This window comes from Macadamia integrifolia, unplaced genomic scaffold, assembly GCF_013358625.1.
Source record: "Macadamia integrifolia cultivar HAES 741 unplaced genomic scaffold, SCU_Mint_v3 scaffold_100A, whole genome shotgun sequence".
In the NCBI taxonomy this organism is placed as follows: domain Eukaryota; kingdom Viridiplantae; phylum Streptophyta; class Magnoliopsida; order Proteales; family Proteaceae; genus Macadamia; species Macadamia integrifolia.
The window spans coordinates 73,819-93,644 of NW_024870615.1; the positions used below are offsets into that span (position 1 = coordinate 73,819).

At 37.4% G+C, this 19,826-nt stretch overlaps 2 protein-coding genes across 4 annotated transcripts in view; both read left to right on the forward strand.

Moving 5' to 3' along the window:
- Positions 1-2,531, forward strand: part of LOC122070773 (dihydroflavonol 4-reductase-like) — a 3,780-nt gene extending 1,249 nt beyond the window's left edge. For both annotated transcript variants that reach the window (XM_042634969.1, XM_042634970.1), the window contains exons 2-6: positions 564-733; positions 991-1,185; positions 1,274-1,433; positions 1,525-1,717; positions 2,056-2,531. In XM_042634969.1, the coding sequence (XP_042490903.1) occupies positions 564-733; positions 991-1,185; positions 1,274-1,433; positions 1,525-1,717; positions 2,056-2,323 (986 nt within the window). In that variant the 3' untranslated portion in view covers positions 2,324-2,531. The remainder of the gene's footprint in view (positions 1-563; positions 734-990; positions 1,186-1,273; positions 1,434-1,524; positions 1,718-2,055) is intronic.
- A 6,487-nt stretch (positions 2,532-9,018) lies between these two features.
- LOC122070775 (dihydroflavonol 4-reductase-like) lies at positions 9,019-19,818 on the forward strand. 2 transcript variants are annotated; one of them, XM_042634971.1, is made up of 5 exons: positions 9,019-9,295; positions 10,505-10,674; positions 18,961-19,155; positions 19,240-19,399; positions 19,576-19,818. In XM_042634971.1, exons 1-5 carry the CDS (start codon positions 9,181-9,183, stop codon positions 19,770-19,772), a joined length of 837 nt encoding a protein of 278 aa, XP_042490905.1. In that variant the 5' UTR covers positions 9,019-9,180; the 3' UTR covers positions 19,773-19,818. The 2 variants fall into 2 exon arrangements, with proteins under 2 accessions (XP_042490905.1, XP_042490906.1); XM_042634972.1 differs by having other exon boundaries at positions 9,019-9,282.
- Positions 19,819-19,826: the final 8 nt, after the last annotated feature.

Consider the following 19,826-nt stretch of genomic DNA (forward strand, 5'->3'; position numbering starts at 1 on the left):
AAAAAAAAAAAAAAAAAAAAGAATCCAGAAATATATATATTTATCAACGAAGAAAGAACGCTACATGCTTGCATGAGTCTACGCCTATATACAAAAAGTGTTGAAGATGCTCCCATACATCCTTCCATCTGCTTGTTTGTTGGGGTATGTACCTGCACGAAGAGGGTAGCATTCTCATACCCATTTATTAAAAATAAAGGGTTAATCACTAAGGGTTGACAATAAGTCGTCACCGTCCTATGCAAATGCACAAAGGTAAAGGCGATCATTTCCTATTGGATACATGCATGGCTCATTAAGGCAGTCTCACAGAAGGGTTGGTAGTAGGTAAGTTTTATCGAGACAAAACCCTGCCATTAATGAGAGTGGAGCACAAAATATTGATTTGTTGCATCAGGATGGTTCTTTTTTCTCTGACCCCATTGTAGGTTGTTTCTGAGTTGAACTGATTTGTTGAATTCTCTTACATCTCTTTAGGATTATATCTTGTATGCTTTTAGAGAAAAGCTCCCCTTATCTTTGTTTTGCTGCTGTGTTAAAATGTGAATGAACAACAATTGCAGACAATTTGAAGAAGGTGAAGCATTTGCTAGATCTGCCCCACGCTGAGACACGCTTGAAGTTATGGAAAGCAGACCTTGTCGATGAGGGGAGCTTCGATGGACCCATCCAAGGTTGCACCGGAGTCTTCCATGTTGCCACTCCCATGGATTTCGAATCCAAAGACCCCGAGGTGAGCCAAGAGAGTGTGGATCAGGTTCTTATACGAGAACCATTCTCATACAGTCTTATACACACAGAAATAATCCACTACAGATTTTTCCTTGGATGAATTCTGTGTCTATGGATTAGCCCTTATACAAGAATGATTCTCGTATGAAAACCTGATTAGCTCTCGAGCCAAGGTTCTATTTCAATAGAATCTCACCATCCATACATAACAAGTTGGTATGATAAATTAATACCTTGGATTTTTTTATTTTTTTGAAGAATGAGGTGATAAAGCCGGCAGTGGATGGGATGCTGAACATCATGAGGTCATGTCTCAAGGCAAAGACTGTTCGAAGGGTTGTATTCACTTCATCTGCTGGTACTGTTAATGTACAAGAACGGCAGATGCCCAAATATGATGAGAACTCATGGAGTGACTTGGAATTTGTAAGGGCAAAGAAGATGACCGGATGGGTACGTATGTAAGTCTATGATAACCTTTTCGCATGAGATCTCACCGTCTGTGGGGGTATGAACTAATTCTAATCATTTATGTTGTCAGATGTACTTTGTCTCAAAGACATTGTCAGAAAAAGCAGCATGGGAATTTGCAGAGAAGAACAACATGGACTTGATCACCATTATACCAACTCTTGTGGTTGGGCCATTTATCATGCCTTCGATGCCTCCTAGCTTGATCACAGCACTTGCACCAATCACTGGTGTGGTTATACTCAATACTCATCATCTTTGTTAATTACCTATCTTCCCTACTATTATAGTATTGTCATGAACAAATTTTTTTATTTGCAGGAAATGAAGTTCATTACTCAATTCTAAAGCAAATCCAATTTGTGCATTTGGATGATCTTTGCAATGCTCATATCTTCTTGTTTGAGAACCTTGAAGCTAAGGGAAGATACATTTGCTCCTCTCATAATGCTACCATCATTAGTCTCGCCAAAATGTTGAGAGAGAAATTTCCAGAATACAATGTCCCAACTGAGTAAGCTCCAGACCCAAGTGGTACTTAGGTTGCGTGTGGTAGTCATTATGTTCCAGAAACAAAGTTTCGTGTCAAAAACCTTCTTTTTTTTTTTTTTTTTTTTTTTTTTTTTTTTTTTTTTTTTTTTTTTTTATGTTTTTGTTTCCTACGCTAACGTTTAAAAAACGGAAAAACAAATCATGGACACTAAACGTTTACATTCCATTTGCTTGTTCCCGTAAAACAAAAAAATGTTAGAAATATTTTTTAGAATGACTACCAAATAGTCTTAAAATATTTTCTGGTCTGATTCTTAGAAGAAGGTTCTCTGATTACTAGTGGTGGTGCTTATCATGCAGGTTCAAATTCGAAGGAGAAAGCTTGGCAGTGGTTGCTTTTTCGTCTAAAAAGCTTACAGAGCTTGGATTTGAATTCAAGTACAACTTAGAAGACATGTACGTGGGAGCCATTGAATCTGCTAAGGAGAAGGGATTACTTCCCCTTTCTATTCCAACCCAACTCAATGGCAAGAGCTGCAAAGCTAAATCGAAATCTGAGGAAACTGTAAAAAACACTAATGGCATCAAAGAGGAATTAAAAGGAGGGGGCGCTCAGATTGGGAATTAGGGAGATCATCTCATGTCAAAAAATCTCTTCAATTTTCTGATGTATTTTATGATAGTTATGAATGTTCATGTAAGTGATTTGGCTTGGGGGGCTTGTTTTCTTGTTTTGTTCCCTAATGGCTATTATGGCCAAGTGCATGTAATATTGGTATATTAACTCATCTTCTTCTTTACAAAAAAAAAAAAAAGGGTCTTCCTTTTCTTTTCAATGAAGAGTGACCATGCATTTCTGCCAAAAAAAAAAAAGAGAAGGGGGACCATGCATATCATGAGTACGAATCAGCTTCTCATACGAGGAGTGAAATTTCTATCCTTACACGCTAATGTGAAGATGACTGGATGGGTAATCTATCTCTCTTCTTTCCATATCTGTTAGACTTAATAAATTAGGGTTTCTGATTCATGGAGTAAGTATATTAAGGAGATCATATCAATGTGTTTGTGCAATGGTTGCCAATGAGATTTTTGCATTTTGGCCTTACTTGGTAATGGATCCTTTTCTTTTCAATGAAGAGTGACCATGCATTTCTGCCAAAAAAAAAAAAAGAGAAGGGGGACCATGCATATCATGAGTACGAATCAGCTTCTCATACGAGGAGTGAAATTTCTATCCTTACACGCTAATGTGAAGATGACTGGATGGGTAGTCTATCTCTCTTCTTTCCATATCTATTAGACTTAATAAATTAGGGTTTCTGATTCATGGAGTAAGTATATTAAGGAGATCATATCAATGTGTTTGTGCAATGGTTGCCAATGAGATTTTTGCATTTTGGCCTTACTTGGTAATGGAAGAGTTAATAAGTTTCGTAGGAGACATTGTGCTTATGCTCAAGATAAAAATTCCTCCCTTTCTATGCGGTAGAATTTTTTAAAACTCTATACGTATATGAGGCTCAATCATAAGTTTAATATGATTAGAGAATTAAATTTATTTTTTTTGTTATGTTTCCAAATGAATGCTCTTTCATATTGTACATGCTCTTTCTTTTTTTTTTTTTTTTTTCCTCTCCTGCAAGAAAGATATATCATAGTTAACTTGGCCCCTCTAGGTGAAGCAGAAGAGCCAATTCCATGACCTCCAAGTTGTGTTCTATTTAGATGTGTGAAATGGTTAGTTCGTTGCAGAAAAAGAAAAAGAAAAAAAGGTGAAATATTTAGTCCGAACCAATTTCAGTCAGATTGAACCAGTCTTCAATGGATTGGGTCAGCTGAAGCCAATCTGATAAGGGAAGATTGGTTTCGATCCGATTGATTTCAATTTTCTCATATCTTGCTTTTATTTGTTTAATATCGAGTTGATTTGATTTAATTACAATTTATTAGGTATATATCATATCATATTACTATTAAAAAGTACGTACTCCTGACTTTGATATACTTTTTCAAAAAGACAAAAAGAGCCATCAACCTCTACATAAAAAAACTTTCCAATGGACAAAAAAACCCCCCGAAATGGAGGGGACAAAAAACCCCCCGAAATGGAGGAGACAAAAAATAATAAAAAAAAAAAGTGGAGCAGAAAGGCGGAATTAATTATTAAGTATTAAAAGAGAAGAAAAAATTCTTAATAATTGGGAATCGTGACCACAAAAAGAGGATGAATTAAATCTTGGGCACATAATAACACACAAAAGAACAGTAGAAATGGAAGAGAATAATAATAAAACGTCGAACAGAAAAGGGGAACTAATAATTAAGTATTAAAAGAGGAGAAAAAAATTCTTAATAATAAGGAATCATGGGCACAAAAAGAGGAAGGTGGAGGTAATTGGGGATTTTATTTTAAATAAATCCCTAATAATTATGAATTAAATCTTGGGCACATAATAACACACAAAAGGTGGAGGTTAAAAAAAATCCCTAATAATTAGGAATCAGATCGTGAGAGTATTATTTGGAGATGGAAAAATAATAGGGAGGGTTATAAGGAAATAAATAAATCTCTTAATGCATTTCTTTTAGTGAAGATTACAATCTTAAATTAATGAGAGTAATGGGTCCCACCACCATGCCCATGTCTAAGTGACTTGTATCTTATTCCATTAACCATTTTTTCGATGGTTTTGAAAGTTAAATCTCTTAGTGCCTTTTTTTTTAGTGAAGATTACCATTTTAAATTAAGGAGAGTAATGGGTCCCACCACCATGCCCATGTCCATGTGACTTGTATTTTATTCCATTTGCCATTTTTGACGGTAATGACAACCTTAATCCCTCTTGCCATGTCATCTCGTAGTTACCCCTCATATCAATGGCGTTCCGTTGTATGTTTTATTTTCGAAAATATTTTATTATTACTTTTTTATACGGAAACTAAATATTTAATTTCCATCTTAATGTTAGTAGAAAAAGTGCAAATATTTGATTTTAATTTGTCCCTTGATTTGTTATTATTATAACCATAAACCAATCTCATCTATTTCTATTTATTTTTGCTTTCCTTAATTGTAATTGTCGAAAATTTTCAAATATTAAATGCAGAAGAAGGAATCTTAAACAGAAAAAAAAAAAAAAAGTTTTGCAAGTACCAGCTCTCTCGCTTACTTGCAGCCATTGACTATATATACTAAAAAGAAGACAAAAGAGCAACTACAGATTCACTAACACAACGCTTCTCAATTTCAAATACTTCACATCAGAGAGAATCTCCATGCAAAGTCATATTTTACTCTTTACCTATTTATTTTTTCTAGAATCTTTTTTGTATTTTTTTTTTTCAATTCAATTTTTGCTTTGCAATGCCTTATTGTGATTTGCAATTCTTCTCACGCTCCGACCCTTTGATGATCATGAATAACTACATTGCTCGATGGGTGCACGAGTTAAATCTTCTTAAGTCTACATTATGATTTATAGAATCTCAGGTTCGCCATGATCTTGAGCCATTGACCTTTTGATCCAAGAGTTGCTATAGAACATTCCTTGGTATGATGGAAGCTTTGACAACTTTAGGCATCTGGTTGGTTGGGCCCTATTTTGATTTTAAATGGAAAATTATTATGTGTTGATATGAAATTTGCTTTCTCAGGAAATGCCCATGATGCAGAAATACGAGATCTCGGACTAAGAGTATGGAGTAATGTCGTTGGAGAGGGAGTGTAAACAGAGAGGGATAGTGAGGCGCAGAAAGGGGGCCTGACGGCAGGGAGAGGGTGGGGTTTGAAGGAAAGGAGTGGGGAGAGATGATAAGCAAGGAAGGGGTGAGGACTGAGATAATAAACATGATTTCTATAATCTATTACAAAACTAAATATAACGAGCAAAAAGAATATAACTGATCATTAAACACCAAAATTTGGAAAAATCTTGGTAGTATGTTCATTAAAATAAATAAAAGACATAGTAAGATAAAAAGAAACAAAATATGCAAATGGAGGGTTAGATGATGCTAAATACAATAAAGTACAAAAAATATGAAGTTATATGGAATTCCTTAAATGGGTAATCAACCTTTATTATCTAATAATTTGTCTCATTATTTCATAGACCTATGCTTATTATTTAGCACAATACTGGGCAAATGACAATAGTTTTTATAATGCTCTCCACATTCAAGATACGTTTGAGAATATCGCTAAAATATGAATTGGCATATTACTATAGCAACAATAAGGAACAATGTCTTTGATGGTGAACATAGCAGGGGTCGATGTTCAGGGATCGGTTGAGAAATGGTAAATGTGTTACTATAACCTACCTTACTCATATGAAATCCAAAGTTGTATCCAATATTATCTATATCTCAGTAAAAAAAAAATTATCTCAAGTAGAAAACTACCCTCATATGTATTTGCACGTGTATTTTTACTAATATATATATATATATATATATAATTGGAGAAAGAATGTTTCATGGTCAAGTTGTCATTGTGCTCAAATACAAAGGGTGAAGGTCAATGGGGGATGCACATGATGACATATATAGAGAGTGGATTTTGCGGGTTTTACATGGTGGGGGCTTCAATTCACCACCTTTTATGTTTGGGTGCAAGGGTTGAGTGATCAAACATGGTTTTTTTTCTTTGGTTTAATTTGAGGTTTGTGAATTTTATTTTTTTCTAAATCATTTTAGGCACAGTTTTCAATTGATCTGGTTTTCAATCGGTTTCTCAATACTCAAGCCAAAGTTGGCCCGATAGTGAATCAGTTCAGCTTTATTGCTATCGATTTGACCGGTTTAGTTTTGTTTTTGACACCCCTAGCTCTGTAGGATTTCCCTCCAACCCTATAGTTGGATATTCGAAATCGCATGATGGTTATTGATCACATTTGACAAAAAATAGATTCCAATCTGATTGTTAACAGTCAATCAAAATATCCAATCTCATGATGTTCAAAAGAAAACGCAGCCATTTATGTCATGCATAAATACATAAACACGTAGGGATCCAACATGGCCCCCACCCAACCCTGTTGAAAATTTTTATGGTGGTGGGACCCCGGATCGCGTCACTTTGATGCATGAAGCTGACAGGTGTCATCTGACGCACGTACATGCAAGTGATCTGGCCTCTTAGATCCTCAATAAATCAGTAAGGTTTATACCCATGCGATGTGACAATTTATGGCCATCAACCATTCTCCGTAGAAAGCCAATAATTGCGTGACATTTGCGCATTGTGGCCATCTACCATTCTCTTCTTCCTCCCAGGAACCGATGATCCATCTTCATTAAGCATAGAACCCTTTTATAAGGAAAAGAGTACATAAGAATACGTTGGATACATTGAATCACTACCGACTGTTCCCACTACCGACACGCCTTTAATAAAGCAAACACATAATAAAGCAAACAGTACACAACACACTACAACACACTTTTAATAAAGCACATACACACGACATACGAGAAGATAACCTTAGTCGCTATCAGAACTGTCAGTACTGTTGGTGGGATAAAAAGTAACATGATTAATGAACCAGTCATTGTGTGCATCAAGGAGACGCCCAATTCAAGGATAAGTGAGTTGTCCGAATTGGTGAAGATCCCAAGCCTTATCTAAACGAATAAGAAGTGAAGCTGAAACTTGTTGTGGTGGAGTGTCATTGATTCAACACATGGTGGAAAGAAATCTTCTCCATTCATCTCGATGGCCGAAACAAGTGTGGTAAAGATCATATGGTTTGATGCCATAAATATGAAAATTAGACACATATTGAATGTGATTGCAGGGTTATTGATTTTGATCTAAGGTTTGATGGATGAGAGGTGGTCGGTGAAAGAGGATTATGATATGGGGAATATCCGAGTATGGGTCATTAGAGGAGGGGAGATAACCAGTCAAGAGATTAAGCCAATGTTCTGGTGGGGCGAACAACTGGAGAAACTGTAGGATAGGATTAACTGGTTGGTGGTGGTTGTAAAGAGGATGATGGTGGTGAAGAGGATCTGTCCATCGACCTAAAAACCAATGAAGGGTAAAAAGGGAAAAATTAAGGGCAATGGTGTGAGTGGAACAGAGGTGCCAGAATATGCACTTGTAGATGAGAGGAAATTCTAAGATTTCAACAGGAGAAGTAAAGGTAAACATTGTTAGGAAAGGGTAGTCAAGATGAAAACAAAGTCCTGAGATAGGAAGTCCATGTCTTCAAAGAGAAGCTTCGAGGAGTTGGAGGGCTATAGTCTTGCTATACGAAAGGACCGTTCTCAAGGTGAGGTCTTGGAGAATTTCTAGGGGAATGGCTGGAGGAAGGGAACAACACAGGTTATGACCTGGTGGTGGTGGAGACTGGGAGGTGGAGGCTCCAGGGGTTATGGGAAAAAGTAAAGGGATAATGGCAAAGGTTGAGGTTGTTCTAGAGAGGAACGATAACAACAGAACTGTGGTGTGTAAAACATTCATACTCACTAGGAGATCTCGAGTTCGAGTCTCTTAGCTGTTACCTATTTCTCTCCTTATTTATAAAATATATATATACAACTCTAGAACGATCATGGGAACGATCAAGTTCAATACTATTTGACCTGGATCAGATCATATCAGATAGATATATTATTATTTAGTCATGATTGTAGATCGATCAAGATCAATATTATTTCGATTCATCTGATATTGATCAATCCAATCCAATCCAATCCTTGTTTTAGAAGGAGAGAGAGGGAGACATATTATTTCTACCTACAAAAATAAGAGAAAGAAGTCCAAGAGAATTAGATGTTTTTTTAAAGGAAAAGAAGAAGCTTATAAGATAGTCTGGCCGACAAAAGAAAATCATTCCTTGTTGATGCTTCTATGTGCATTTTTAAAACACACTATTGCCTCACTCTCTTTCCAACTTAAGTTTGACACATGCCATACCTGCAGCTGATCCGAACCCTGGCATTATGACTGTATATTATCTCCGCTTGAGATTTAGAGTGTGCAAATTAATATGTATGAATGAAAAAGGATCGCTTTCTATTAATGAAAAAATTTTAAATCTTGGTACCAGGTTGTAGCTGAATCCCAACCACCACGTGTTGAGATTGTGATAGAACGCACCACATTATGGAAAAAAAAAAAAAAAAGGGTAGTGAACCTCACCATAGTCCTATAGATTGAGGTTGGAGTGTTGGACCACAACCAATTGGTTTGTACAAATTTTTTTTCTTCAATTTTTAATCTCTGAATTCTCCTTGTGCGTATGACATCTGTATATTTTTTTAAATCCAACGATTATAAAATTTTGAAAATGCTCTGTGCACAAAGAGAATTGAATTGAATAATTTAGAATTCAAGAGGAGCTGAATGAGCACTGCTGGTTCCAATTTCTTGTCCTCTAATGAAAAGTAACCCTAACCCTTTATATTTGACATAATAACCACAAAGAGATAGCGTTACAAGGATTTCATTGTAGGGATCAAGTATGGCGTCTGATGATCTTGAGCGTGGCACTGTGTGTCACCGGGGCAGCTGGCTTCGTTGGGTCTTGGCTCGTCAAGAACCTCCTCCACCGGGGCTACGTCGTCAACGCTACAGTGCGAGATCCTGGTTTTCTCCCTTATCTTGGCTTCTCTTCATCAACTGCATTTTGTTTATTCTCTTATTCCTCTTGTTCTGATCTGATGAGGAACTGATTATTATTATAAAGAAGACGATTTTGGGGTTTTTTTTATTTTTTTTCAATTGGGTTTGACCCAACTGGAGCTTCTTCTCCTCTTTTGGGTTGGGCCAGGGTTCACAGATTGCAGAACCTGAATGACCCCTTAATTGGGCATAGATCGAGTACTGATTCTCCTGAAGAAACTATACTGAGCGACATATATTCATAACCCAAAGTGAAATAAGTTCCTGAATGTGTGGTCTAAATTGCTGGGTTGGTTTTGTTTTTTCCTTTTTGGTGGTAAAGAAATTTCTGTGATTTCATTTTGGGAAAAGGCTCGGTACTTCGTTGGACCGCCAATCATGTGTCTCCCTTTCCTGATCTTAGTAGAAAGACTTATCCATTGGTTATTCCTCACCTCCCGTGTCATCCGTTTGTACATAGTTTACCTAGATGGGGCAAATTGTCAAGTACTCCTTGGATAGAAAACATTTCCCTTACATGTAGTAAGACTGTATTTAATAGTTATTTAGAAAAAGTCTCTGACGTTTTTCCATTCTATGAGAATTAAAAAACGGAATTAAGTATTTGATGTCAATATTTTTTGGTTTTTTTGAAATGAAAAGGGAAAAAAATAAAAAAACGATAGAAACACAAAATGATGGAGCGATAAAACCTTGTTCCGTCATTTCGATTTCGTTTCAAATACAAAAAGAGTGAACAATTAGGGTAATTGTTCTTAAAACATGTTCATTTTTTGTTTAAAATAACGTTTTGACACAAACTGCAAATTCTGTTTTTGATATGTAAGAAACATCGTTTTTGATACTAAATGACTATCAAACGCAGCCTAAATGTTCTCTATCCAAGAGCGTAGGTTACTCTCTTGAAGCCTTGTGTCTATTCTCTCAGTCCCTTCCTTCTCTTGAAACGACCTCTCTACCCTCTAGGAATGATTCCTTTAGGGATAATGGTTTGGTGTTTTCTGCCGATTACTAGACAGGGCAATCTCTCCCTCTCTCTCTACCAAAAAATGAATCACTTTCCTTTATGATTACTTTTTATAACACTGAGGAGTGTGGATATAAAAACCCCATGGTTAAATATGTGATTTTTGATATTTTGTTGTGTTAAATGTGAAAGAACAATAACTGCAGGAAATGTAAAGAAGGTGAAGCATTTGTTGGACTTGCCCCACGCTGACACACGCTTGAAGTTATGGAAGGCAGACCTTGTTGCTGAAGGGAGCTTCGATGGAGCCATCCAAGGTTGCACTGGAATCTTTCATGTTGCCACTCCCACGGATTTCGAATCCAAAGATCCTGAGGTGAGCCAAAGCCACAATATTACAACTAATAATAACCATCATTTTTAAAAAGCGAGCTAGGTTGGTTGTGGCTGTCGAGGACATAACCCAGATTTACGGAGTAAGGATGTACAAGATTATTCTGTTAGGATTTTTATGTGGGCTTAACTGATGCTGATTGATCTATTGGGCCCAAGCAATTATAGACCCACTCTGATTAGGAAACTCCTAGCTCTTTCCATTGTGAGAGTGGAATATGGTTTTAGGGATTCTATTATAAATAGAATACTGACGGTCACTGCAGCCATTACTTTACTTAATGCCTTATTGGTTTTGGGAGCACGGCTTTCTCACAAGAGCAAATGCACAGAAAGAGAGGAAACCCTAGAGTAAGAAGCTGCAGAAGATCTCAATAGAAGGATTCCACTTACGTAGCTCGTTATTGTCATCTTCATGGGAATAATGTTTAACCACATGGGACACAGGTTGTCATGCCCCGTTCTCACAGAACCGGGCCAGTGACCGGGTCAACACCGGTTAACCCAAACCTACCAGGATCATCAGATACTGTATTCCACCACAGCATACACACAACTAATAAAAGGTTATCAGATCAGCGGAAGACTTGGTTTACCTGTGAATATTCCTATAATACTTGATACCCGAATTGTGATACAATAGTTATATACATGTGGACCCGAAGGCATGATATTTACACAATAAAAAATACAATTCACATATCAAGTATATAGAGGAATCCATCAAAATAATCAGAGTACACAGCTCGGCTCGGTATCAAAGGCTGGAGCTTAGCACGGCATCAAGGGTTGAGCCCAGCTCGGCATCACATGGTAGATCTCAGCTCGACCTCCGAAGTGGAACTCAGCTCGGCATCAGAACTACGGTCCCGCAGCACAACTCTCGCACAAGCAATCAATGCCGTGCTCTAACTCCTCAGGGGTCCACCAGTCCTCTTCAGGAAACTCGACTGTGGGACCCACCCTATGCTCCTCAGATGTATGACCTGCAAAATCATCTAAAAAGAGGGTGTACACGTGGGATGAGTTCACTAGCTCAGTAAGTGGTAAGATGGACCACATAGCAGTCCACACATCAAAACACAATCATATGCACTACATGTCATGCTATACATTTTAAATCACATCCACCTAAGCAACATTACTAAGTCTTCGATTTTATTGCTACTACAGCCACAGTGCGCGTATACCCCGGGTACCAGCCGCGAACTCCATCCCGCGATACGCCCATAGGGCTGTCGGAGAAGGCCCACCGTGAGTACTCGAAAAAGTAAAGATAATGCCGTCCACCGGCTCTCAACAGAAATGTAAATTACTGAAATTAAAGGTGCTGACTCCAGTAATTTAAAAGCAGTACGATTGGCCCTCTTGAATGTACCATCGGGGTTGCCGACTGTCCTAAATGACCCACCGGGCGTTATGTCTAACCGCCATAGTGACCCGACGATCGCAACCACTGCTTCCCCCCAAATGATAACCCAATACCTCAACCCCTATTGGGAAGGGTCGTAGCACGGGACAGTGAAAATCCTAATACTGCATGCTCCTATATGACAATAGTACGATTGCATAGTACCACCGCGTCCCATTCCACGGGCCACCAATGCACTCATTTTCAAGCCGACTATGGCATCTAGTCTATCAATGCATCATGCACAATGATATCCACATTCAACATATAAACATCTCATTCGATTGGCATTTAGAAAGTAAACATAACACACATGCATAACAATGTGAGGAATGACTAATCTACATAGCATATTCATGATGGCATGACTAGACTAGATATAATTAAATGAATGCCAAATAATACCTTGAAACAAGTCCAAACGTCCTCTCCCCACTTACCTGTAGCGTACAAGGATTTTCGTTCGGTACGGGTGAGATCCGGTGCGAATCGGGTAGGATTTGGTGAACCTAACATAATTGAGCGGGGTTAGTACTTCACCATTTGGAATCAAAATTAACAAAATTCGATGACAAAATCATGTTTAGAACGTTAAAAGAAGGTCACACATCCGATTTGGGTCCAATCGGACGTAAGAATCACCTTCGGGGCCACACAGGTGGGTCAGACAGGTGGGCTGTCTGGCCCACCGGTTTGGACCGAAGAGTAGGGGCCCACCGGTAGGGCCCGCCGGTCTGGCCCACCGGTTGTGCCCGAAGGCCCCTGCCCTCTCAGGTGGGTTCTCACAGGCGGGCTGGATGGCCCACCGGTCCTACCCACCGGTCTTGGCGGAAAAACTGCTGTTTCTTCCCAACTTCCTCCATTCTTTGGGGATTCCAATGGGGGCTTTTCCCAACCCATTCTTCACACTTTCAAGTCTTATAGGATGGCTCTAACCTAGATCTAGGTTAGATTCAAGTGATGGGAAACCATCTTACCTTCTTTGCTCAAGAACAACTTCAAACCCTCCAAATCACTTCAAACCCACAATGCTTCTTCCATCTTGTCAATACATCTTCAAATCCTTCAAGATCAACACATAAATCATCTATTAAACCTTAGATTCATCATTTCAAAAGGGATTTACAAGATCTCAAGAAACCCTACTCGAATCAAGGGTTTAAACTTGGGTATGGTGAATGTTCAAAGAACCCAACTTTGTTTACCTCTAAATGTAGATCTAGAGTTGAATATCACTCTCCCGGCGCCGGAATGGGAAGATCAAGCTTCGGCGCCGCTGAAATCCTTCTCTTCTCCTCTTCCTTCTCTTCCCTTCTTCTTCTTCCCTTTCTTTTCTCTCTCCTCTTTACTCTTCTCACCAATGTACGGGTGTCATAAATGAAAAGAAAATAAAGTCATAAATGCTATATATATAATTCCTAAATAAGTGAATAGTGCACATGGATGGGTCACTCAGGTGGGTGGGTGCACCCACCTATCCACCCACCTGAGGGCCAAAACTTGGGATTTTGACAGGGTTTGGGCTTGGCGCGAACCCCACCCTAGCGTACGATGTAGTATATGTATATACCTTAAAATACGGCTATAATACCTGCTTTATCCGTACATGGCCTTATGGTAGGTGCATGTACACAGCTTGGGCACTCCCGTCTCCTCTGACACTGGCTCGGACTTGTCGGGCCAGCCGGTGTTTAAGGTCACCCTTCCCAGCATAGCCCATAAGGAACCCGCTCTAACTCCCTCTGGTTCGGTTCCTGCATGGTTAAATCCAGTCAACCGCGCAATCAGACCGGGTTTAAGAAGTAAGGTATTACACAGGTACTTCTTTATTCCCATTTATGGTTCATGTCATGGTTGTCCCATTGATTATTATAGATATGGTAAATCTATATGGTTATGTATTTTAAGATAGGATATTTTATTGTTCTTGATTTAGGGACTATACCTATGATTAATCTTTTATGATTGGTTGATGATTCTTGTATTCTAAACACTATAGGGTTATTCATATGTTTAATATAGTAAAAAAATCCCCAACAATTGGTATCAGAGCCAACCTTTACAGTGTTAGAATCAAGGAAAATTGATTTTGTATAGGGTTTGTGTCCCAAATCATGAAAATCATAATTTTACCATTACTTAAAGATCCCATATGGGAAAACTTTCTTCACAAAAGTTGTAGAGCACGAAAAGACGATCGCGACAGTATACCGCAAGTCACCGAAAACCTCCGGATGCACCGGCACACACCACCGGAAATCGGCTACCGGAGGAGAGAGAAAAATTTTAAATAAAAAAAAGGGCGGCGAGTCATCGCCGGGTCACCTCGGAAACCCTACCGAGTTAACCCGGGGTGCAGTGGGTCAACTCATGATCAACTCTGTTTGACTCAGTCAAAAGTTGACCGGATCATTGACCAATTGACCCGGATTTTGACCCGGAATCAATATGCCCGAACAGGATTAGACCGGTTGGCCGAACCGGTTGGTTTGGGAAACTAGATTGATTTTGATCTATTTTTAGTTCTGCAACTTCAAATGGCTCAAACGGGCAAACGGTGAAGAATTTTTTACCCTGGTTTTTTACGTTGAGTCCAGTTTTTCGTGCTCTTCGTTTTGATATATTATGAGCCTAATTTTGATCAACTTTTATGATTTGTTTTGTATAAGTTACAAGTATGGGTGGTTAATGATTCTTTATGATTTTCCTATTAATTGAAAGAAATAAAAGAAAATCAACTCATACATTACTTGCATATCAGAATATGAACTTGTTTATTCTTGGTAATGTAGTTCATGCTTTTGTTTATGAATATTTTTATTCATGTTTAAACAATCCCACTTTTAGCTATCGGAATGAATTTGTAGACTATTACAATAAGATTGGGTGGAATCCACCAAAGTGGTAAAGTTCAACCTTATTGTAATAGATTACAAATCAAAGTCTTCTTTGTTTGAAAAGACAGAGAATAATGATTGGTAGCAAAGTTGCTAATGTTCACCCAAAGGTGACATTATCAAAGAAAGGTTAAAGTTAAAGCAAGTGAAAAACAAAATAGGGATTTCTCAACCTAGAATATGCTATCCATCCAAAGATGGCGGTACTTTTCGAAAGTTAGAAGAAGTTTCGCAGTAATTGCAGAAACTTGAGTGGATCAGTATGTAGTTCCGGTTGACATTCTTGAAGTAATTGATAATTGAGCATTGTAATGTTTATTTTGTTAACAGTTACATGCTTGTTCTTTTACATGTAAATTGATATTTAGTTCATGTTTAAATAACCCATAAATTTAAGCTGTCAGGTGTAGTTGTAAGCTATTGCAGTGGAATTGATAGAACCCACCAAAATGGTAAAATCTAAGATTACTTTAATAGGTTTACAACTCAAAGATTTTGTCTTATATTCAAAGACATAGAAAATTGTTAGCAGGAATTAGGTAATGTTTGTCCAAAGGCGACATTATCAAAGACAAGCATAAATGCAAGTGTACTCTAGGCAGACCTTAACCTAGAAGTTGTTATGCATCAAAAAGTGATAGTAATTTTCGAAGTTGAAGAGCTCCCACGGTCATTGTAGTTTTTGAGTGGACTAGTGCATTCCAGACCTAAAGGTTGAGATTATAGTTCAGTTGACACTTTGATTATGTTTAATGGTTAGTGATGTAATGTTGGTTTTTATTGATGTTACATGCATTAATTAAATATCGAATGGATTATTCTTCCTTGAGTTGAACCATTAAGCTAATGTCTTTAAAAGTGGTTTGAGAATATAGAGGTCTACATATCTCTCAAAGACATAGTTTTCTATACTAGGAGAACCAAATCAATAGTTTGGTATTATGCTTTTAAAGCAAAGTTTTTTTGCCCTAAAAGGTATTGGACAGTTGATCAATGACAATAGGGTGGATGAGGGTTTCATCACTATGACCATAGGTTATAGGTTTATTTAATGTGTTATTTTTTATATTCCGATTTGATCAATTCGGATTGGTTGGGTTGGATTAGTGTCGATTTTGATCAATCCAATACCAAGTTCTTAAATACTGTCATTGTTCTCTGAAAACATATTTATGAACATTAATTGATAAATGTTTGGTTTCTTTTGTTTTTTGGCATATGTGAACAAGTTTATATGTATGTCACATTTAACGAATTGTGTTCTCCAATAAATGGATTAATTTATGACTAGTCGAACCAAGTCGGAGAATAAAAGTATGGATCTTAAGCTATTTTATATGGCTCAACCAGTGGGAGAATAAATTCGGTATACTAGGTTGCTAGTGGGAGGATGTTACTAGTAGAAGATAAGTATACTAAGTTGCTAGTGGAAGAATAAATTCAGTGTACTATATTTTTTTTCATGCAAAAGAATTATTTGGAGTTTTGTATTGATTTATTATTATCATGATATTGAATAATTATTTATGGCTGAAATATATAGTAAATTCATATTCATGTCATTTTGTACTTGAATGTTTTGTTTGAAACACCCTATGATGGATAAATATATTAGAATTAAACTAGGTGTGAGCTTCTGCACATTTTATGCTGCACAGTATATTTTTAAGAAGGTATGAAAGGATTTGATGGAATCCACCAAAGTGGCACATCCTATTATTTCATAGTTTTTCCAAGCGCAGCAAAGTTGATGACATTTGCCCAAAGGTGATGTCACCCAAGTTAAAAAAAATATATGTATGGAAAGAACTATAACTTAGAGTTTCTAAACCCACATGTGATAAAAGTAATTGTATTTTCACAGTAAATTTGGATTTACAAGAGGACCAGTACATTCTTAGCCCAAAGGATAGGAATGTAGTTACGGTTGTGACTCTTGTGTGTTTTATCTGCTAGATGTATATTTATTGTGTAGTTTATTTGCTAGGTGTACATATTAAATTTTCTAGCCCGATTATTTGGTGTGTATGATTCATACCTGAGATTTTTAGGGTTACTTGATCTGGTTTTAGCTCTCAGGGAACCCAAACAGGTGTTGTTGCTGAACAAAGCACAACTGAAGGGAAATATGAACAATTTTATTGCCCTATTAAGTTTATAATGACTTTGGAGTAATTTTGAATTGATTTTATCTTAAATTCTGTTTTCTGAATTATTTATGTACATTTATGCTTCATTTGTTTGTGTTGTCTCTGATTGTGTAAGAAACACATTAAAGCATACACTTCTGTACATATATTCATATCTAATGTGGAAAACATGATAAGAATGAGTGAAACCCACCAAAGTGGTACATTCAGTTCAATTGTGTGTTTCCCAAGGTAAATGTGACATTTGTCCAAAGGTGATGTCATCAAAGTTTATCGACAAAGTACTCAAGAGCCATATTTTCTGACATTGGTGTTATTGAGGTTTTTGATATGCTTGGTCAGTGGGAGTTTTATGATCTCATTTAACCAAAGATATCATGGTGGTAAAAGCCAAAGTTTAAAGGTTGTGCTTGTTAAGATTTATTGGCAGTGCTTAGCCAAGGTAATTGACGATATTTTGTCAGAATTTGTGATGTATGATGGTATTTAGCCTATGTCCAAAGAAGTGGTGGTTTACCATAGGCGGTTTGCCAAAGTTTGTGATTTATGGTGGTATTTAACCTAAATCCATGGAAGTGGCAGTTAGCCATAGGCGGTATGCCAAAGTAAGATATTAATTCAAGAAAATGGCAGTTTGCCAAGTATTGATTAATATCAAAGTTTTCTACCTGTGAGGTTTTCAAGGTAGGTTGATCTTTAGATCAAAAAATGACCTATAAGAAAATGTATATTTCATGTGATCACAGGTATGATTTCAACTCCTTATATAAATGTTTCCAGGCGATTTGGATTGATAATTTTCTATTGTCTGTAACATTAGATAGTTATATGCCGTATATTGAGGTGTATTTTCTACTATTGTTCAACAATAGAGATTATTGATTAGATCAAAGTTTGTTTGAGTGGTGTTCAGTCTTGGGATTATTTGGCCAGGAGTCAATGAAAAGACATCAGTATCAGTGTAGCCCAAGTGGGAGATTGTTAGGATTTTTATGTGGGCTTAACTGATCAATCGATTGATCCATTGGGCCCAAGCAATTATAGACCCACTCTGATTAGGAAACTTCTAGCTCGTTCCATTGTGAGAGTGAAATAGGGTTTTAGGGATTCTATTATAAATAGAATACTGACGGTCTCTGCAGCCATTACTTTACTTAATGTCTTATTGGTTTTGGGAGCACGACTTTCTCACAAGAGCAAATGCATAGAAAGAGAGGAAACCCTAGAGTAAGAGGCTGCAGAAGATCTCAGTAGAAAGACTTCACTTGCGTAATTCGTTATTGTCATCTTCATGGGAGTAATGTTTAACCATATGGGACAGAGGTTTCATGGGACACAGGTACTTCTTTATTCCCATTTATGGTTCATGTCATGGTTGTCCCATTGATTATTATAGATATGGTAAATCTATATGGTTATGTATTTTAAGATAGGATACTTTATTGTTCTTGGTTTAAGGACTACACCTATGATTAATCTTTTATGATTGATTGATGATTCTTGTATTCTAAACACTATAGGGTTATTCATATGTTTAATATGGTAAAGAATCCCCAACATATTCTCCTACGTACACCTAATCCAAAATCACATCGTTGTCCTTTTTTCTTATATATGTTTGCACCTAGACATAGGGGGACATGAAAAGACGGCAAAAGGCGTGTCCCCTCCATCACACAGCCTCCCATTGGCCACTGCTCTGGCAAGTGGACAGAGGGTTCTCTTGCCCTTTTCCCCTGTATTTACTCATCCAAAACAAAATGATCACTGATTGTCCTTCTTGTGTTTGTGGGTTGGTTTTCTTCTATAAGAATGAGGTGATAAAGCCAGCGGTTAATGGGATATTGAACGTCTTGAGGTCATGTCTCAAGGCGAAGACTATACGGAGGGTGGTATTCACTTCATCTGCTGGTGCTGTTGCCAGACAAGAGAGGCAACTCCCTGTATACGATGAGAGCTCATGGAGTGACTTAGAATTTATAAAGAAAAAGAAGATGACCGGATGGGTATATATGCAATCCATCTCTCAACTCTAAATTAATCATATCAACTAAGTTTTAGTGCTAATTCTCATATCTTCCTGTGGTCAGATGTACTTTATGTCCAAGACATTATCAGAGAAAATAGCATTGGAATTTGCAGAGGAGAACAGCTTAGACCTAATCACCATTATACCAACCCTTGTGGTTGGGCAATTTTTAACTCCTTGGATGCCGCCTAGCATGATAACAGCTTTTGCACTAATCACCGGTTAGTGATCAATCTTATGGTCATGGGTTCGAGGTGAAAAACAGTCTTTCTGCTGAGTAGAGATAAGGCTGCGTACATTATGATTTTCTGTCGATTCCACAATGGCGAAAACCTTGTGCACAGTGTACACCATTTCTTTTCCTTCTATAAATGTCATTGATCAATTTCTAATGCAGGAAATGAAGCCCATTACTCAATTCTGAAGCAAGTTAAATTTGTGCACTTGGATGACCTTTGCAATGCTCATATCTTCTTGCTTGAGCACCCTGAAGCAAAGGGAAGATACATTTGCTCTTCTCATAATACCAACATCATTGAACTAGCAAAAATGTTAAGAAAGAGATTCCCAGAGTACCACATCCCAACTGACTAAGGAGTATATTTTTCTGGTTTGGTCCTTAGAAGGCTCTCTGATCTCATTAATACT